This window comes from Cotesia typhae, unplaced genomic scaffold, assembly GCF_013202065.1.
Source record: "Cotesia typhae breed Kobodo isofemale line unplaced genomic scaffold, CoteBio_Ctyphae contig_33, whole genome shotgun sequence".
Taxonomy (NCBI): domain Eukaryota; kingdom Metazoa; phylum Arthropoda; class Insecta; order Hymenoptera; family Braconidae; genus Cotesia; species Cotesia typhae.
The window spans coordinates 1,281,209-1,303,049 of NW_027423741.1; the positions used below are offsets into that span (position 1 = coordinate 1,281,209).

Genomic DNA, 21,841 nt, shown 5'->3' on the forward strand with positions numbered 1-21,841 from the left:
GACACAAATATTAGATTTTTCTCCAACAATTTATAATAATAAGGAAAACAATCGTGACTTGATCGGAAACTGTGCGTCCAGTCTCTTACAGGGGTTCTTGTCCAAAACGGAAAACGATAATGTGATGCTAGTGAGAAGACTAGGTAAGAACGGACAAAAAATAAGACAAAAAAAGACAAAGAGGACCGAGAGAGAAATAAATAAAAAAGTATGAGAAATAAGAAATAAAGAAGACTGGCGACTATCGGTCCCCTATCGTCTTGCTCATCTCTCTTTAGCAAACTGGACGTTGCAATGCTGCATTGAAGGTTCAGAGCCACATATAAACTCAACCCTAACTGCTTTACAACGATCGTTTGTACCGATTTGTTAAACAACAGTCTAGAGACACGCCGACATACTATACCTGCTCAAACTCTGCTGGTCATCCTTGTTCCCCAATTCTGCTGTAATATGTTTACAATTTTTAGATATTTATTTTACTTGTTATTGTTAAAAATATTTAATTTACAAAAACAAATAAAAAGTCTTTCTCACTCTCATTAATTTGTAGAATATGTGCCAGTATAAATATTGAGTAGGGTGAAATTGCTACCGAGTGTACACAGAATTTAATTATCTCTCTGTCGCTAATGATCTCCGCGATAAATTACAATTTGGTTCGATTTATTGACAACATTCTTATATGCAACTCACAATTGTGATTGTTATGTATTAGCAAGTATTTATTTTTTGACACTGTACAAATTATTTTTTTTTTTTTAACAATGAATAATTAAATAATAATTTGAATATATAGAAAAAAAAATGTTTTAATTAATTAGAATTATAATAAAAAAATTTCGGCTTCACAGGTAATCAATTCAGCGATAAATTTCATTGAATCGTTATCGAAATAGACTATTAAAAAATTTTTGCTTAATTTTGAGAATATTAAAATATTGAAGCATTATAATTTTGTGAAATTAATTTGCTCGTGTATTATTTATTATAATATTTTTTATTCGGGACTTGTCGGCTATTAAAACCAAAAATTGTCGACACCTTATGTGAACGAAACGCCTATATACATAATACATACGAATGTTATAGGTATATAGTTAACCTCCTCAGGGTTCCATCAGCTTCTCTTTTCTCAGTCTGATCATCTTCGCGTCTTGTTGGCGCCTCATTTATATTATACGCTCTTGGATCTCATAAAAAATGAATGATCGTATAATATGCTAGCGGAATGTTTATGATTTCGTAATTAAAAATATTTTTTTAACAGATTGAGATTGGGTTACGAGTCATTGATAGGATCTTGTGAACTTGAAAATTAATCAAGAAAATTATAGCATTTTTTTTTTTTAATAATAATCTATCTGAGGTTGATTAGATTAAGTCTCATGGTACATTTTATATTTTTGCAAGATTTCCGTAATAAATAGACTCGTTATTTTCATTTCAAATGAAATAGTGTAGCTGATTAAATGAAAAAACAACGAAAAATGCGTTTTGGTTTAAATATTTAAATTTGACTCTCCTGTAGTGAGACGATTTAGCGACCATGCGCCACCTGTCGGATATTTTCTGCACTATTATTGGTAGAAAAATTATATATAGTCATAAATCGACGTATCAAGCCTGTTATTGATATATCAAGTCATATAAAAAATTATATAATTTTTTAAAATTAAAAAATGTTATTAAAACCTATCAATATACTTCCATTAAAAATTACTTGGTGCTTAAAATTAAAATTTATAAAATATGAAGCATTTTGATGAAATATAAAATTTAAGTAGAGAATATATTAGAAGATAGACGGCAAGGGTAGGGGATACTCCTGTGGCGAGTGTCGAGTAAAAAGGTAAATCTGGAGGATGTTTTTGCTGGTGCGGATAATCCGGCTTAGAATCCTCTCGAGAGTCCACCGAGGCATAAATGAGAACTTGGCTAGCGACATGATTATACGTATACATGTTCCCTTTTTCGGTCTTTTGCCCTCTCATCATATCTCTCGACTGTCACTACACGTATTTCGCGCGACTCTTCGCGCCGCTATTCAAACTTAAACTCGACCAACAGTGGGCAGATGCTTCTGAAAATCTCTCTATTGAGTCTAACCAAAAGTAAATTCTCTACCTTGCGGCGGCACTATTTCATTCATTTTCCGGTTGAATTTTTATTTCCTGGATTACTTTCAAAAAGATCCGCTCTTTGTTGGATATACGGCAATGTGAATGTCTATACATGATAATTCTCCCTTGAAATCAGGTTGCGAGTATGTAAAATAATTATTAAAAAAAATAATAAGAACAACTTAAAAAAAAAAAGCAAACTTATGATAGGTCTCAATGTCTCATATACTTAAAAATGTACCCGACTGATTTTTTGAGCGTAAAGGGTGGTCTATACTTGGAATTAATGTCAGACGTACCCTACTTTACCAATGAATTCTGTACGTCGCCTGGGCAATTTTATTATCTCGTTACCTTCGATTCTTTTTCTGTCTTCTTCACTTGTCATTCTTTCTTTATTTTATTTACTTTTTTTGTTGTCGCCATACTTTCTATCTGTCGGGCTTGTCACCGGTTGCTTAGCATTTTAGTCTTCACTAATACAACTTTAAACTCGAAGAAACGCGACATGGATTCTCCGGATACAGGGTGAGCCAAGATGGCTGTCGTCGGACTGGTTAACTAGTCGGACATATCAATTGATATTAAAATGGACAGACCTAATTGTGCAACCGAAAATGCTTTGCTGTAAATAATTAATTCGGGCTCTTTTAGTTACAATAAAATAATATTTTTGCTTTTTTCCGACTTGTCTTACTACTTGTTTTTTAGTTCTATTTTTTTTTTTTTTGTATCATTGAATTTTTTATGTTAAATATTTAACACTTTTTTGTGTTCAGTTAACAGCATAAATGTTAAATTGACACATAAAAGTCTTAAATGTTTAACAGAAAAATTTTTAACACTATTTTTGATGACGTAAAATTTTTTACTGTGTACTCTATAACATTAATTGAAATTACACAATTGGTCATTAAAAAAAAAAAAAAGATTTGTGTTATCATCCATCATTTATACTCCATAGTTTCAGTACTTACTTACAGATTAAGATTTATAACACCAACAAAACAATGATTATGATTATAAATGTTAATAAGTCTTTTAATCTTTAAAAGTAGCATGTGTTATGTTAAAGCGATGAATTATATTGTGATTAAACAAACGTGACACCTTTTGATTAAATGACCAACACATTGATACAACAATGACTGTATAATAACAAATATATAATTAATGTAAAGTATATAATTAAATAATAATGCAAAGGTATATAAGGCATTCTAATCTGTATCTAAATATGTTGATCCGGGGTCTAGGCAGATGTTTCCACAAATGAAGTTCCGAGTTTCCGGTTTGGATGCCAAGGCCAAATACATCTTACTTCTAGATATTGTTGCAGCCGATGACTACAGATATAAATTCCACAACAGGTAGACAATTTGCTGGTGAAACAAATAAACTATAAACTACTTCATTGCCTTTTGGGTGCTATCAATTTACCAGCAATTCGTCCACCGATATAAATATATAAATAGTTAATAAACAAATGTAAAAAAAAAAAAAAAAAAAAAAAAAAAAAGTGGACGAAAGAAATCAACTAATTGGCAATGTTGTTTTCTTGCAATTGCAAATTGTTCGCAGACGCATGTTTCCCGCTTATAAAGTGAGGGTGTCCGGTTTAGACAAACGAGCTAGCTACATACTTCTGATGGACATCGCGGCATCCGATGACTGCCGATATAAATTTCAGAACAGGTGATTATCCGGATGACTCATTTTTTCCTCTAGTCATCAAAATTTATCGAATCTTTTAGTTATTAATCCCTTGCGTTGTAAACGCGGAGCGTGCGCTGCGAACAATCCCTCATACTCGTCGAAAATAATTATTTTCTATTAACCAAAAAAATATCCTGATGCTTTAACTTTATTGGTATCATCAATATGCAAGCAAGGTATACAATATACTTTTTTAAAAATATTTTTTTAATTAATCAGCACCAGTTACTACCTGTTTTATGGTTCTACACGTGTTTATAATATTAACTTAAGTTATAAGGAACTATGGAAGATCATTTTTTCGACTGGTATGGGGATCGCAAGCTCTGAATCGACGATGGAGATGAAGAAAAATTAAAAGTCGTCAATAATTATTATTTCTTTCTATCACCAACATAAAAAAATATTTAATTAGTTTGATAAATTATAAATTCTAAATATTTTCAGACAGTGTTATGTTTTCATCTCCATCACGATTAGCATGTGTATTTTAAGTTTCAAGTGTTTTAAAAACATACTTTTAATAAAAAACATTGAAGAGTTTTGAAATAAAATGTTATAATTAATTATGCCTTTAAAACTCAATCAAAAACAATGGAGGAGTTTAAAATCTTAGTAAAAAATTTTTATAAAATTGAAATAAATTCACTTTTTCCGTATTCAAAGAATCCAAGAGAACAAGATAATATTGAAGATGTATTTAAAACCTTTTGCAAGTTCTCACGGAAAGATTATCACAATCTCATTGAAAGCGAATTTTCCCCAGCATAAGTCTCCCTTTGATTTTAATCTCTTCAAACTTTAGAAGCATGATAAAAATACTCTTAAAACATGATAACTAAAAGAAAACTAATGGTTGAATTGTCTCAAACAGTAGGTGGATGGTGGCCGGAAAAGCGGACCCCGAAATGCCGAAGAGGATGTACATACACCCGGACTCGCCAAGCAGCGGTGAGCAGTGGATGCAGAAAGTCGTGAGCTTCCATAAACTGAAGTTAACCAACAACATGAGCGACAAGCACGGCTATGTAAGTACTGTACGTAACGCAAACCAACCAATCACTTACTACTAGCATTAAGTAATTCCTAAGAGAATAATTTCCCCGAGCAACAATAACCCAAACCAATAGTAATAGTAACCTACTAGCCTACCTTCTGCTCCAGCACATGATAATTGCTTAGTAGGATTAAATATCACCAGGATAACTTCACCAACAACGAGAAAGAACCGAATTCGCTTGAATCGAGTATCTAGAACAAATCCAGATTAAGTTATTAGGGTTAAATTAAGTAAGAGGCTTGACAATCCTCTTCCGTTCTCACATCCGTTTCAATTGGCTCATTTCTTTCTTTCCATCTATCTCTTTCTCTTTATTTTCATGTCTTGCCGCTTAGCCCGGAATTTTAACGTTATTCTGGGGTAGTTCTATCAAGAGACAGCCACCACCCGGGTTAACATGAGCCTCCCTCACCGACGTCCCCGCGAATTCCTTTGCAGGTTTGTCGGCACCCTTTGAATCATCTTGCATCGCTGGCTCGTGAAATCTAGTCCTCCTTTGGTGAACCTCGATGTCAATGGCTGCTGGCTGGTGGATGCGTGCCAGCTGACCTTTGTCAGGCCACTTTTTCTCAGCCTCACTAGCTGCCCGTCGTCTTATTCCTTTCTCTTTCTTGTCCTTATTTTTTTTTCGTAAACCTCTGCTTCTCTTTACCTCTTCCTCATCTTACTTTTTTCCTTTACCCGGTTACGTTGCTGTCGTGGATTTTTTTCTGCCAAAGACAGACCCGCTCTTGTGCATGATTCTTCCTTCTCATTCTCTCCCATCAGTCTCGTATCCAGCCTTTTGCTCTTTCATTCGTCAAGCTAATGCTTCACCTACATCCTACATTGCGTACAGACTACCGCCAGAATTTAGAATGTAGAATGTAGGATAGCCAAAAAAAGCCTTCTTTCAGGAGACTCTTGTAAGACTTATGATCCTTTGACATCCAGATTGTTCACAGAACCATAAAACTTCAAATGAACCCTTCTACTTTTTATTCTCTGGACTATATTATACGGCTAATAGAGACACTTCACCTGGTCCCTGTTGTGATGATCTCTAAGGAAGGGAATCGACATTAGACTCTTACATTAGACTCCATACACCTATTTATTTCGGGCTAATGCTTATCCTTTATCCGTTAGAGCTTCGAGGTTCTTCTATCTGCTATAGTCAAGATCAGGATCTGGTTCTTCAGGTCTTATTAAGCTTGACTTTGTTCATAGATACCTGGATAGCTAAAGTTACTTGATTTAAGAGGAAAAAATTTGGGTTGAAAAAATTATTTTGAGGAATTTTTTGCCTTGAATCAAACAAAACAGCTCTAAGGCTTTTGAATTTAAGAGAAAATTGATAATCTTTCACGGTTACAATTAAAATAGCTCCACGACAAGTGAAGAAACTTGAAGCAACAAGATTAATAATAAAATTTCTCAAGAAAAAAATAGTTGAAAAACATAAAGAGATAATTAAGGATATTATAAATGTGATTAGGTAAAAAAATAATAATAGTAGCTAATGGAAAGACAATAATTGCCTTTGAAAGACTAAGCAGAAAATGAGAAAAGAAGCTAATGCATAAAAGCATCAGGAGAAGAGTAAATAGGTTTTAAATGTTGGGATTTCCCATCGGAGAATTAGAGCAAAAGTGGCGCCTACGCTTTTATTTTATCTGTTATTATGCCTAGAAAAAAATACCTGTAGCTAAAAAAAAGCCACAATAACATGTGGTAACGTTTTAAACGGAAGCAGCTGTCGTATTTCACTCTCTCATCTTTTATGCTCCTGTGAATCTTCTAACTGGCCTTATTCACCTTTACTTATCCCTTATGTCGGCGTCCTTTTGCTTCGTTTCTTTAAAGTATCTGTTTGTCATTCTCAAATACATCATCACCACTGTTTGTATCCCCGAATAAGTGGATGGACGACCACATTCTCATAAACGCACTGAGCAGAGAATCTTCTAATAAAGACAAGAGACACAACACTCTTTCAAAACATTTTTGAGAAAAAAAAATTACATTGTTTACATTGCTTGATATCTTTTGCGCCTACGTTTGACTCAAACATGGAGATACACGGAAAAAAAACTTGTTTTGTGTTTTGAGTTCACAGATAAACTTGAGATGGCTTCCATCAGTAATGTTCAGATTTTTGATAATTACTGAAAATTATTTATTAGCTCAATAACTAATTTTACGAATATTTTTTTAGCATCCAATGATGATTTTTTGATATTTTAATTAGATATTTGGTTCAAAGTAGTTCATTTGTTCAAAATTCAACTATTTAAAGCCAAAAAAAAATTAAATCTGGGTAAAAAAAAAAAAACGAAATCTTCGCCTCAGAAAATTGTGGAAAGGACCTCAGACTTGTTTGATGATGAGGAAAGTAGCAATATTTTTTAACTTTTGCGTTTGGTTTCATCAAATCAAAATTTAATTTAAAAAACGCATATGTTCATATAAAAGATTTAAAAAACCTCAAAGCCCACCCAAACAACGTATTATTCATCACGTAACATGTGTAACCTTACGGTGAGAAAATAAATATTCAAGTGTGAAGGAACAACATAACAATAGAATGTTGAATAAGATTGAAAGAAACCGAAAAAAATTTTTGAATGTGCTTGCACGCAAAATGGATGTGGCGGTCACCCGCAAAAACTTCCAAATAAAAGCTCATATATGTTACAAAGTTGCTTAAAAGATACCTCAATTTCCCATTGAGGTAGTTAGTGTCTCAGTAACCAGTAGTATAAGCAGCAACATTACATACATATAACATATAATATAAAAATGAAAATAAATATATACGATAAATCATGAAATACATATCGGTTCCACTTGATATATGTAATACCCTTACGTATGCACTTCGCGTGGGCACGAGGGTACTCGTCTTGCTTTATTACGTAAAATCGCGTGCCTTGGAGAAGGAGAACCGGCACCGAGACAGTAGGGAGCCATTTTGGCTGACGTTCTCTAGAGTTTTCTTTAACGCGTTCGAACTACTATGTACTATATATTATATAATACGATATATACGATGATGGACATCAAGGTGTGTTTGTGCGCATCCAAGAGAAACGCCGATAGCTTCTATCCGTTATATAGCTTTACACCACGTAGTGATTTGCATCTGCGCGTTGTTATCACTCGGATGTTCCTGCGCGTATTGTTTCTTAGTGCTTATATGTCTCAATGTATTTATAACTATAGGCTAGAGTGCATAGACTTGGAATATTAAATACCAAATTACAGACACTGTATTTAAGCTAATAATAACTAAGCTGATTATCAGTATCTGCAAGAATAGCCTTTATTGCTGATTCTGTAACATACTGACAAATTTTCCGTGAAAATTTTTTATTAAATAGACAAATTATCTATTAATATATACTAAAAACGCTCCTGAATTGATTAAAAATTTTTTTAGTGACTGTATGGGCTTGTAAGCACGATAACTTTTAAAAAATATAATTTGTTGACTAAATTTTAAATAATCTAAATTTTAAATTAGTTTCTTCTTTTTATTGGTCTTACATAAAAATAAACCCAACATTTAATTTCTGTAAATAACTTAATAATACATGAAGTAAATAATTTAAGAAAGCGCCTTTAAAGTTCAAATCATAAAAATATTTTGTGAAAATATTTTCTTTTGTACATCTCTTTCAAGTTTCTTAAGTGGGACTTAAAAAAATAATAAAATTATGGTTGTTTCAGATACATCATAATATCTGTTTACTGTTTATGGATACACACATATATTCCGTTATGTCTTTATCCTATTTATTATAATGATCGGCACTGGTTTACCGGATTCTTCCACGCCTGTTTTTCGCTCAACGAACGCAAATTGCCCTGCGAATTATCCTTTTCAATCTTACACGTATTTGCAACTTCTTTTTCGTTTGTCATCATATAAACTCATTTGCTTCTTGCTTCATTTTTATTTTTATTTAAACTCAAAAATTTTATCCATAAAACACTATTCAATTTTTACATTATAAATTTAGATAGTTAAAGCGTAGTTTTTGCAACTTATTCAACGGCCACTATTATCTATATTTATTGTCAACTCACGCGAACAAAGAACTTTGTTACCAATTATCTACACAATATAACTCTCGTGTCTGTTGACTTCATTTCAATACCTGGATTATTTTTGTTGTCTTCATGTAAAATACCGAACATTGAATATTAATAATTACAGGAACTATTATTTTGTGTGCTTGAGCCTTCGTATACATGCACATAATGGCTTAAAATGAATTTACCGCATGGTTGATATGAAGATAGAAAATAAAATTTTGATGATTATAGTTATTTATCCAAAATTACATAATTATATACTCGAAAATATATTTCACCAGTGTGTGAATAAAATTTCAACTGTCTTCAGGGATATTTTGAGGGATTGATTCTATTTAAAAATTATATTATTTAATTCCAATATAAAATTACGTTCGTGTCTTTATAGTGATAACACAATGAGTCTCTAATTAATTTCACATCAAGTTTCTGTTTTAGTCTATCTAATGATTACCACACTTAAATTAGTCTACAATCTCTATCGTAATTGATAATTGATTAAAATCAGTTGTAATTGGTACTAATTAAATTAGATATAATTGGTGTAACGTAACACTTTTAAGCTAATTAATATGAATGATTGATTGATGAAAAATAACAGTGGCATTGGTAGTGATAATGGACGTATTATTACATGATAACTCGCGTGATCTGTCGGGACTCGAGACACATTGTAATATAGACAGGAGGCAGTTTGTTAAGTTAATGTAAACACGAACCGCATGAATGATTTGCGAATAATGCAGCCGAGGATTAATTTAAAAGAACGTATAAGCGTTAAAACTATCGACTATAAAATAAAACTATGCCTCGTGATAGTAATTGTAATTGTAATTAATCTCGAATAATGTATAGCATTAGACTTCTCGATTATAGTAATCATTTTATAGCTCAGTTTATAGATAATGTATTCTCATTCTCGAGCCAATCTTGCATCTCCAGCGTTTAAATTTATAATCATAAAACTGTCGATGAGCTGCAGTAATAAAATTGTGCGGTTCGAGTAATATATTGCAGACGAGATATATCTGATGAAGATTTAAGAGTCGAAGGAAGTAAGATAAAATATACTCAAGTTTGATAACATGAATTAAATACTTGTTCTCCGTTTGCCGCAGGATAAGACGCAAATGAATGTAAATATATAAGTAAAAGAGTTGAGTATTAGTATGAGGTGGTGATTAGTCCAAACGAGTTCCGGACATGGTGACCCAATGGCCTGTCAAACCGTTATCTTCTTTAACGCCTCTCTTCACAACTACCCAACGATTCTCGTTAATCATTCATAAACTTACTGTCGGTTGTGTGTTTTAATTTTAAACGAGTATAAAAGGAGAAATTAAGTTTTAAGTATATAAAGTTTAGATTACAGTGAAGAAAGGGCTGAATTGAAGATTATTTGTCTTCAATTGAAGAAAATTTTTATCGATTCAAAGTATCCTTTTTTTTCTTTCTTTTTTTTTTTTTGTTTTTTTCTTCAAGAATATTGTGTTTTTATCGGAATATTATGAAAATGCCTTGAGATTTTGGAGTAAAGCTTTTGATCTCGGGTAACTAAATCTCGTGAGACCGTTGGTGCGATGAAACGATCATAAAACGAAGCTTTAGAACCACGTATATATTTCATCAATTAATTTATTCATCTTATATACCTTTCGCGGTCTAATTGAATTGATCAAAGCATACCGAATAGCTGATCGTGATAATAAATACGGTACGTTGAAATAGGTATACCCTGTCTACATATAAATATAAAAGGATGATTAGTATTCATATTTTTCGTGTGAAAAAAAGAGAATGTAACATTAATCTCTCAATATTTAATATCTTTCCTCTCCAGTATTTCATCCTATTTCTTAATATTAATAAAGCATAATACTATATATACCAGAGCAATAAAAATAAAATATCTTTATGGCTTCGAATTAATTATCTCCGAGCACTTTACTGTTTGTCTATTATCCGTCTCTATCGCTCTTACTCGAGTGGTAGTTCAGATACTAGATCTTTATGTTTAAATTATGTATACCGCGTACATTTAACATTTAACAAAATCTACTTCCACATTTTATTCCCATTCTATGGCCCCATCTATTGAGGACGGGGATTTAGGCGAATCGGAAACACGGTGTCGGAAGAGATAGACCAAAGTTGAGCTCACAAGCACAAGGACTAAATCCTCTTTAGGGGTTGGTCCGGGCAGTTGTAGGGGATGGTTCAACTACCGCAGCGAGCATTTCTGTTTAATAGAATCGAACAACCCGTAAGACGATCCCAGACAATCTATCTTTCACTTGTGAGCGAGCGGTCCAATTGACGACCCCAACCACCGCCGGCTCTGATTCAACATCCCTTCGATTCCATTCGATCTACCTACAAACACATCCTGTATGTTCTAGATCTATTCTGTAGTTATTCTGCCCTATCTACACATGTGCTTGGCTTGTATATGTGAATTCTCGATTTCTGACCGTGTCTTCTCGAGGGTCAAACACAATCAAATACTCTTCATCCCTCAACTGATAGATTTCTCATCTTGTGTATCCCAATATAGTATAATGTTACTACTAAACTCTACTTTACTTAACTACTATGTTATGTATGTTTTGCGCTCCAAAAGCTTCTTTTACATTCGGATAAACAATCCTATTAATATTTAATCTATACCTACGCTTATTTTTCAGTCTTTTTTCAGACTCAAAAAATTTAATAAGATTATTTGGCCAAAATAATTTTTTATTATTTTATCGAGCAAAAATCTGTGAGCTTAAAAAATTTTTTTGCTTTAAATTGATTTTTACTACAAGATTTTTTTTTAATCAAGTAAAAAAAATTCTTCAAAAAGGTTTATCTGGGTTTAAGATTATTTTTCTTCTTCATGTTAAAAAATAATTTTTATTTAAAAAAAAAAAAATTACTCGAGCTTAATTTTTTATGAATTTTAATATTTTGATTTCCAGTCATAGAAAATCTAAAATGTGGAATTTCTTTTTTAATTTTTAATTGCTATTAATTTCTCGCAAAAATTTTTTTTGCAAGGTTTTATTCTAATATATAAAAATGGCAGAGTTTTACACTTACAAATTTTTTATAGTGTAATTTAAAAATTTTCATAAGTCGCAAATTTTTGATAAAAAAAATACCTCAAGCGTTAAATTCATCAATTTTCAAAAACAGATGTTTTACAAATCAATCAAATTTCCCATATATGAATTGTATATAAAAATTGAAGCTCAAGATCTTTGTCTGTGTTATTACATTCAATATTTTTGAATTTCATTCCAAATTCAGTAAATTTTTCCAAAAATTGAATACACAAAAAAAATATTCCCTGTTTTATTGAGTTTAAAAGTTGTAAAATTTTACAGTACATTTCGTACATAGCCATAAAAATAAATTAATCGTAACTACTCGGGTAATTAAAAAAATATCGATTGAATTTCATTCAGAAATCATCAATGAAAAAAGTAAAAAATAAAAAAATACACGCGTTTTACTACAGCAGCACTCAATTTTAGTTGTTTTCTTCGGTGGATTTATACCAGCGTACACTGCAGGATTAACGAATTTACTGATCGGTTACCCCTATCCCATATTCTGTGTACATTCACGCACATATCTACGCACACATGTGCGGATCACACACACGAGAATCATCTCCAAGCGAGAGGGGAAAGCGAAGGGCGTATCTGGGGGCGGGCGTCGTCCCCACCGCGTATAAAATGCGCACAAGCTGTTCCAAGTCGCGCAAACCTTCGCAAACATACGATATGTAGAGGGGGACATGTGTGTGTACACATTGCAAAAGACTTACTTAAGCTTTAAAAAAGTTAAACTTCATTTTTCTCATTAATATTTAACTGTTGTTATCATTACTTTATGCTTACAATTTCGAATAAATCTCGCGAAATTACTCTAATTAATGTAGTCAGATTTTTATTTTACATAAGTTATGATTTTTTTATCTTTTATAAAATTTATCGCATGTATGTTTAATTTATTATTTATAAATATCAAGAAATGCTTTGAAAAATTCGATTAAAGATGAAATAAAAATTTTCAAGTTTAAATATTTAAATAAAATAATTTTTTCAAGTATGAAGATTTTTTATATTTTTTTAAATGTCATGCATATCTAAACGATCATTTTATCTATATGACAAATTTATTATAAATTAACTTTACTAATGCATGATATTTGTACAAACATTTTTTTAAGTCCTGAATGCAGTGAATATATTAAGATAATGAAGATAGAAATGTCATAGGTAAAGTTCATGAATAGTAGAGATGTTAGATAGAGTGAATAGAATTTATTCAATAGGAGATAATTGTCATTAATAAAATTTATTGGGTGTATTATCAGAAAAACTAGTTTAAAAAATTATTTACTTGGACCAAAGAAGAATTTAAAAAAAAAGGAAAGAAGGATATTGGCTCTGTATTGGACGAAGTAAAAAATAAAAAAAATAAATATTAAAATCAGCCGTTTGTGTTAGAAAAAAATTTTAATTTTTTCATTAAATCTTTAGAAGTATTTACAAATAAAATATTGCAAAATAAATGAACCATAATGTGCTATAATCATTAGAATGTAGTAAAGTAAAGATCATTACTAATTAAAAAGTAAATAGTTAAGAGTTGATTTTTATGAATAATTCATTGTTATTTATTTGATAAATTATTTTTCGAAAGGAAAAATAAATTTTGGCTTTAAGAGCTCAAATGAATGGACAAGAATTTTTTTTTTCATTATAAAAAGCAATGTTTGAAGTGAAAAAGTTTTTAGAAGATAAATCACACTCCAAAAAAAAAAAAAAATAGAAATGAAAATTTAGAATATTTAGTCAATAAATTTAATTTAAGCATAAAAATTCATCAAATTTAATTAAATGTAATTTGTAGAAATAAATAAAATTCACTGTATGAAAATAATTTTGAATAATAATTTTAAATTGACAAATCGTGGGTAAAATTTTGTTTAAAATTGACACTTAATTTAAGTTAAAAAAAGAACTATATTTTCATTTCTTATCTCAAAAAAAAAACTGATAGCTTTGTAATATTCGAATTTAAATATGTTAATGAGAATTTCTTAATTTACAACTCAATAATTAAACATTGGTTCAGGAAAAACTTCATTATCTCATTATTATCAATTCGATAGAGATCAACCATTCTTCACGGTGATACCATAATTGATAATATTAATTAATCTTCAAATTTTATTTAATATTCAAATGAACTTTAAATATTCTCCGGCTGTTTGTTAACTGATTTTTTATCTTTCAAATTTTTTTTCAAGTGTGACCAACTATCAATTACTCAAAATTTAAAATAATTTTGTTGACAGAAAATTAAACTCTTTTTTAGAATATTGATATTTGTATTTTAAAATCATTCCACTCATGCAAACTCTCCCATTTTATCTAGCAAGGTATTTATTATCGACCAATAACTGCATACTGACACAAGTTATTTCAAATATACGTCTGGTTGGTCGACGAATATACGCGTATGTATTCATGACTATTTCATTGAACGATAGTATGACGGTCTATAGATATATATATATATATATATATATATATATATATATATATATATATATATATATATATATATATATATATATATATATATATATATATATATATATGGTAGGCACGTACTAACCAAATGAGTTATTCTAGCGGTAGTAGAGTTTTCGTTTTCGTTGATTGTGCTTTGGCATCACTCGGTGGCACGTCGCTCGAAATGGCGTTAACGCGAATAAACACATTTCGTCGAGTCCAATCACACCTTCCGGGACTTTAGTTTTACCGTGAACTGCATAATTAAATCCTACGCTCATTGCAATCACGATAAAGAAAATAAACGTATTTGCTGGTTTTTACATTTCAAATTACTTCACCGCTTGATTGTTTAGGAAGATTAATTGCTTAAAGTTTGATTAAGTGTAATGTAAGCTAACAGTTTTTATTAGTTGCAAATAAAATAAAATTTACTTATTGCACTTTATAAAAAAAAAAAGAGTACAAAAATTTTTATCATTGCGATGAAAGTTTGTCTTAATTTTTGTTTACTAATTTGATGCAATTTTATTAAATCTTTGATTTTTAGTCGGTTTGTAGTATTTAAAACTTTATCAAGTACTGTAACAAAAGTACAAAAATTAAAAAAAAAATAAACATTATTTAATCTTAAATAAAAGATTGGTAAATTTTTTTAAAAGATTAAATTTAAGATCAAAAAAAAAATTAAAAGGAAAAAAAATGACTTTACAAATAAAAACTATAAAATATAGTTCTTAATATTGTCAAATGACAGTTAGGGCACATATAATTTATCTTTGATAAAAATATATTTTTTAATGTCATTAAAAATATCAGAATGCATATACGTGTGCATATATGTGGCACGATTGTCATTTAAGTCGGTTGATAAATAAAATATGAGCAAAAAGTAAAACTAAAATTAAGTGTAAAAAAAAAAATATAAATGTATGGATATGAAGGCAAGAGAGTGTCGTGTCGAGTAAAGACGTGAGAAAGACAATGAGAGAAAAAGATTCAGGCAATGGTGGCGGCCACTCGATGACAAGCGATGCGTGAGGCCGACAAGACCGCGGCTTTTACTTGCTGTTTGTTCGGGCTAAGCCGGCGCGACATCTTGAAAACCGCTACATGTCTTTTAGACGCCGGCTTCTCTGTATATTATTTATCCATTTTTAGGTTTTGTTTTCATTTGTATCTGTATTATAATATAAAGACAGCCAGCCGGGTGGGACCCAAGCTTTTCAATTTATTTAATTTTTAAACCAACCCCAAAAATTTAGATAATTTTTTGAGTCAATAAAATTTATTTAATTGCCAAGAATTAATTTTTTTTCAGATTTAATTTCAAACAATAATTTTATTTGTGTAAAAAATGTTTAAATATTTTGAGTTAAGGTTAAAAAAAAATTTTTATCATGGAAAAATTTGAACCACTATTTTTGAAATTTAATTTTGAAAAATTCAAAAATAAATAAAAATATTTATTACGTTTTTAATGTATTAAAAAAATATTTCAATTGACTTTGAAGTAAACAAGTTTTCCGACCTTGGCAGATAAAACTGCAATGATAAAAAATTCTAATTTAAAGATAAAAAAAAAATGTATTTTTTGGTCTGTGTACAAATTACTGTAACATTAAAAAATTTTGAAAAATCAAAACACAAATTTATAAATATTATTTATACAAATTAACTATTTTCTTAGATCTGTAGTCTTACTCTTGGCCCCGACTGCATTCAGCACAACATGCATGTTCGCAGTTGTCGTTACATGTTATTCGCATTCATTTAAAAGTTATGCAACGAGTCCAAGCGCGTCGAATGACAACCGATAAAACTGCACTTACCGACACGAAACTCCTATCGTGAAAAATATACTCTGTAATTCAGGGACCGTATAGACGACACGTTATTTTATCTTTATTTCCGTTTGCAATCTCTACTTTTGAAAATATTAAACTACCTGTTTTTAACATCAACATAATATCTAATTTATTTAATTTTACACTTTTAAATCTTTCAAAAAATATCTTCTCATAAATTCCCACTCATGAATGAACTCCCTTTTAAACTAATATAAACTTCTAAGAAGAGATCTTAATTCTTACCAATTTTTACAAGTTGCAAAATACAAGTAACTCAGCGATAAAAAGTTATCACTTCAGTATAAATATATATTTAAATTTTATTTTATTAGTTGTATCGAGGAGTGACACTGTCGTCTTTGTAACGATAGATTGCCACGTATGTGTGATGACTTGAAGTATACTTAATGTAAAGCCGGTTCTTAGTTTTCCTCGCGTGACATGTAACTCGTAATTTAACTACTGCGAAGAGAGTAAAGAGGTGAAGGGAACTTAGTCTTCCTATATGTGTCGCGATATGTTTCACATGAGACATTGAAACGTCCACACGGTGCAATAATTTTTTAACGCTCTGAAAGTGACAAACTTTCAACAACAAAGTAGATAAAATTATATTAAATTCATAAAAGTATATAAATTAATAATATACATTGCATTCAAATTAATAAATGGGTAAGAATGCTGCAATTAGCAACTTTTTTTGACTCATTTCTTCAAATTTTCTAATCTAGCATGGAAGAAAGGAATTTTTTTAATCTAAAAAATTATTTAAAAATTTTTTGGATACAAATTAATTTTTTTTCTGAATCAGTAAAAATAAAATCAATTACATAACGTGTCATAATTAAAAAAAAAATGTGCCCATAATACATAAAATTCCAAAAAGATAATCCGCAGCATGAGCACTAATTAAAAAAAGATTAGAATCGTTGTTAGAGGCACAAAAAAACTAAAAACTGGCGTTAAATTGATGTTATTCATAACATCAGTAGAAGAAATGTTACCTGAAAGTTTAAGATAAATGGGTTTGGTGTATCTGTGACACGTTAATTGCACAGTAAGCTTTGGATTATTGACCAAGTAGAAAATTTTCCGGAAAATTTCTACCTAAATATCAGAAGAAGGGTCACTAAATACAAAGTACAAGGTAAATTATGAGGTATGAGTATGACGAATGGACAACCGAGGGACGGGGGCTCGCTGGCGCCAGGAGTCATCAATTCAAACAGGAAATCATGGCTTGATTTCATATTTTGACGTGGGACCGTCCCCCGTAAGCTAGTGTAGTGACCTGAGGCTTTTTTCTCCGTCGTCCTTTTGTGTCTAGATGTACATGTATATATATATATATATATATATATATATATATATATATATATATATATATATATATATATATGTATAAACCCTCTCAAAAATATTCTCAGCTCTTCTATATACACAGTTAAAACCATAATTCGAATCTCCTCGACGATATCCTCTGGTAGAGAGGCCCGGTCTCATGTCCTCCCATTCTTATGCATGAGGCTCAACCTATAATTTAGCCTTCGCACCTCTCGAGAGCATTGCCGTGTGAATAAGTGGCTAATACTCGTACAAACATACTGAAACACACTCCCGCATGTGTAATAGGTGTAAACGTGTAAATAATACACAAATACACAAATACATATAATTGTATTTATACATATACATTTGTATGTACTGTGTTCAATTGCTCGTCAGTCCTCGTGCCCTCTTGCGTGATGAAAATAATCCAAGTTTCATCGCCTCGCGGATCGATGTAATTTCAGGTTGTTCACTGCACGGCAAGAGTGTCTGCCAGTACGAAGACGATCACACTCAGTATGAAAAGCTGCTTCCAATGTTGAAGCTGGTTCACTTCATCACCCAAGTAGAGAACGAGAATGAGGATCGAAATTTCGTACCTGCGTTCGTAGTCGGTTACATAACGATTTGGATCACATGCGCAAGGGCTGAGTATGCACTCAACATATGGCTCGTGCGTTGATCGTTAGCTATGATAAACTCTAAAGCTTCCCCTTCTACTGTGGTAACTAAGTCTATGAGTGATATGTCTGCTCTAATGCTTGATCATGGTCTAGCTTCCAGGTTTTTACCGGCTTATGAGGATTACGGAGAATTGATGCTCACTAACCGCCCTTCACTTCAGAATATCTTGGATCTGACGTAATAAAATCATTTGGGGTTGCATTTATTTTAGACTTTATCTTATCTCTTCTTTCGATTTATTATTTTAATTGAGATGTTGGTTTATTTGCTATGTCAGCTATTTCATTTTTAGCTTCATTAATTGTTTTTAAATATTTTAATTGTTCATGTAGTTTTATTGCTTTACTAATAAATAATAATTTAAAAATTAATTATGTAAGCAAGACTAATAAACAGAGTTATATTAAAATAAAATGAAAATAATGGCAAAGATAAAAAAAAGTAGATGATGGTTTATATTCAACGAATTCCGAAATCGGTCTGGAGAATCGAAGGAGAAGAATACTGGCTGACGCCAGATACTTGGGCGAAGGAAAAGAATAAGAGTAAATATAAAGCTGAAGCTGAAGCTGAAGCTGACGTTCGACATACCTTCACGCGCACTACCAAAGGCGTGAGAGATGTCTCAATCTCGCCTTCTTATTCTATCTCTCAGGTACAGTACAAGTGTGTGTGTGTGTGTGTGTGTGTGTGTGTGTATATGTGTGTGTGTGTGTGTTTGCAGATGGATACCTCTGTATATATTTATACCGTGAAGAGATCAGCATAGAGAAGTATGCGTGGACAATTGGATCAATCAGCTTTGCAGCAACTACTAAGACTCACAGATTCGCGTAACGAGCGCGTGCGTTCACGTACGTACTCAATCCAATCGAATGTTATATTTCGCTGTCACGTGTAACGTGTATAACGCGTTCCACATTTTATAACTTGGACGAGATGTCGACGACAGTGGTGTTATATGTGTAGCTTTCGAGCATTCAGAGGTAAAAAATTTAGCCATTCGTCTTTTATGTCGATGCAATCGTTATTTCGTTCAATTGATATTTTTCTTATGCATCATCCAGTATCGCTTATTTTTATTTACAGCCACGTTATTAAATTCTTCGCAATAAATAAATATTATTTCATTGAACCACGCCATACCCAACAGGAACAACTTTTTTTCTGTCATAAAGTAAATTTAGTCATTAAAAAAAAAAAAAATCTATATTATATCGAGAAAACACTAAAATTACAGCTTTACTTTCTTCACTTCTGTGTTATGTAGAAAAAGATACATTGTAAAAAAATTTATTTAAATTCTCAGTTTGTACAACTATTATTAAAGCGTAATAATATTCATGTTTGAATTTTACACAGCACAGGAACAGGATTGACTTGACCAGCACGGGAATATTATCTTTTCCACTTGGTAATTTGGCTCTTCTTTTTATGCTTCGACACTTGGATTACTTCCCTTTTTCTTTAAGAGGCATAACTGCTCCAAGCACAGGTTACTCCCATTACCCGGGTTATTATGCTTCGACATATTTCCATAACAAGTCGTTAGAACCGATCGTGAGACGCGTGTATTTGGTAAGATATAGCCACATAGGCATCTACCTAGTAGGTTATGTGCACGTCTGCCGCAACCTCAACTAACAACAGATCTTAAACAACCATATGTATACAAGATAGTCCTTTATTTTATAGCTATAAGTATAACTAACTGCCCAACAGATCTGACTCACTGTGGGTGGTTAGTACCAATTGTAATTGGTTTTCCGTTCCTTTCCTTTGTGTCTACGGGAAATCACGATATCATTTTGCACGACTATTACTTTTTCTTCATTTACATTTTCATCATTTTTGAGTCTTTCGATCAACCATTTCTGTTCAATCCGTAAAAAATTTTTTTCTAAGCTCATATTTGTGAGAATAAAATTTTTTCTAGAAGTGTGTGCGTCAATTAAGATCTCATACTAAATAAAAATGCAGATAAAGTCTTTAGAAAGTCTAAAAAATAATTTTTAATTCGTAACTTAATTCCTTGAATTTAGCTCTCTAATAGCGCGACGATTAAGCGATCATACGCCATCTGTTGGATATTTTTAACACTATTCTTGATCGAAAAATTATATATGGACATATATAATCATATAAACATATCAAAAATTTTATTCACGGATAATTTGAAGAGCAATCATTAAAATTTGAGTGATACTGATCATTTTACAATTGATGATTTTATACCTAGATTCTTTATTAAAGCGGTTAATAGCGTCACCATGGCAATAAGAAAGTATACCTATACCTATATCACCAGAAGTGTGTGCGGCAAGCATGAAAGCGAGCTTATCCTTGCGCATACCCGTGGGCTTTTATCCACGTGGTAAAGGATTCTCGTGTACCAGTCTCAGATAGATCTTATTTATGCTCTCTCAGGCTGCAGAGCTACCGATTAAATCGACTTATAGTCACGTTTTGGGGATATCTACGAATCGCAGAAGCACTTCCAGGTGCTTGAGAGTAAATATCCTTACACATTAACCATTAACCGTAAACCAACAACACAGTTTTAGATGCTTATAAACATAACTACATTTAACAATCAACTTACAAAGGCTATAAATGAATAGAATAGATCTTCAACGACGGGTGTTTCGAGAAAGATTATCGTCGCGTGTGCTGATTCACCTGCTTGTCTTTTTGGGCATTTAATCTGCAGAGGCTAAAGGCTGTGGAGAGCCCAGAAACGCCCATCGATTTGATTCGCCTGTTAGATCTAGAAAAAAGATTAAATTTAAACCGCTGGCAGGACGAATCAATTCTGTTCAGCAGGAAGAATGTCGAAGGACACTCACTAGGTTCCCTTCTCTTTTATTGAGGCAAACCTGCTCTCGTCACTAGTCAAGATTGCCGATCCTGGTCTATTTTTTGCCTGTTTTCAACAAAACTAGGACGAACTGGAGCAAGTGGCTCATTCTGGTGCAGAATTCCGGAGCTCATCTAAATTACAAATCTCGTTGTGGGCCACGAAGGCACACCTTCGCTTGATCTACCATATAGAAAGTAAGTAGGATGTAGTTCGATGTTAATAAGCAAGAAAACACTTGAGAATTCTCATGTGTGCATCGAAAAACTTTGTTATTATTTTATCCAGGCTATTTTTTTTTTTTTTTTTTTTTTTTTTTCGGGCAACTTGTTTCGCTGCACGGGCTTCTCTGTCTCATCTCTAACACTCCCTGGACCCCCCGTGACATGGCGCCAGGACCACTCCGCCCTCAATCTACCGCTCTCACCTCTTTCTGCATTATACATTATGTATATATAATATATATTATGAATAGAAACGAGTAAATACTAAAAAGATTATAAATCTAAAAACCGAGAGGTCTTTTAGGATTATTTAAGAAAGTTGTAATGTATAGGTTTCACCACATC

General features: G+C 31.7%; 1 protein-coding gene across 6 annotated transcripts in view; it reads left to right on the forward strand.

Moving 5' to 3' along the window:
- Bi (T-box transcription factor bifid) overlaps positions 1-21,841 on the forward strand; it is a 67,701-nt gene that overhangs the window by 24,726 nt on the left and 21,134 nt on the right. For 3 of the 6 annotated variants that reach the window (XM_074241484.1, XM_074241487.1, XM_074241490.1), the window contains exons 3-4: positions 3,380-3,493; positions 4,714-4,876. In XM_074241484.1, coding sequence (XP_074097585.1) covers positions 3,380-3,493; positions 4,714-4,876 — 277 coding nt within the window. Of the gene's footprint in view, positions 1-3,379; positions 3,494-3,704; positions 3,819-4,713; positions 4,877-21,841 lie in introns of all 6 variants that reach the window. The other 3 variants (XM_074241488.1, XM_074241486.1, XM_074241489.1) reach the window with 3 other exon arrangements.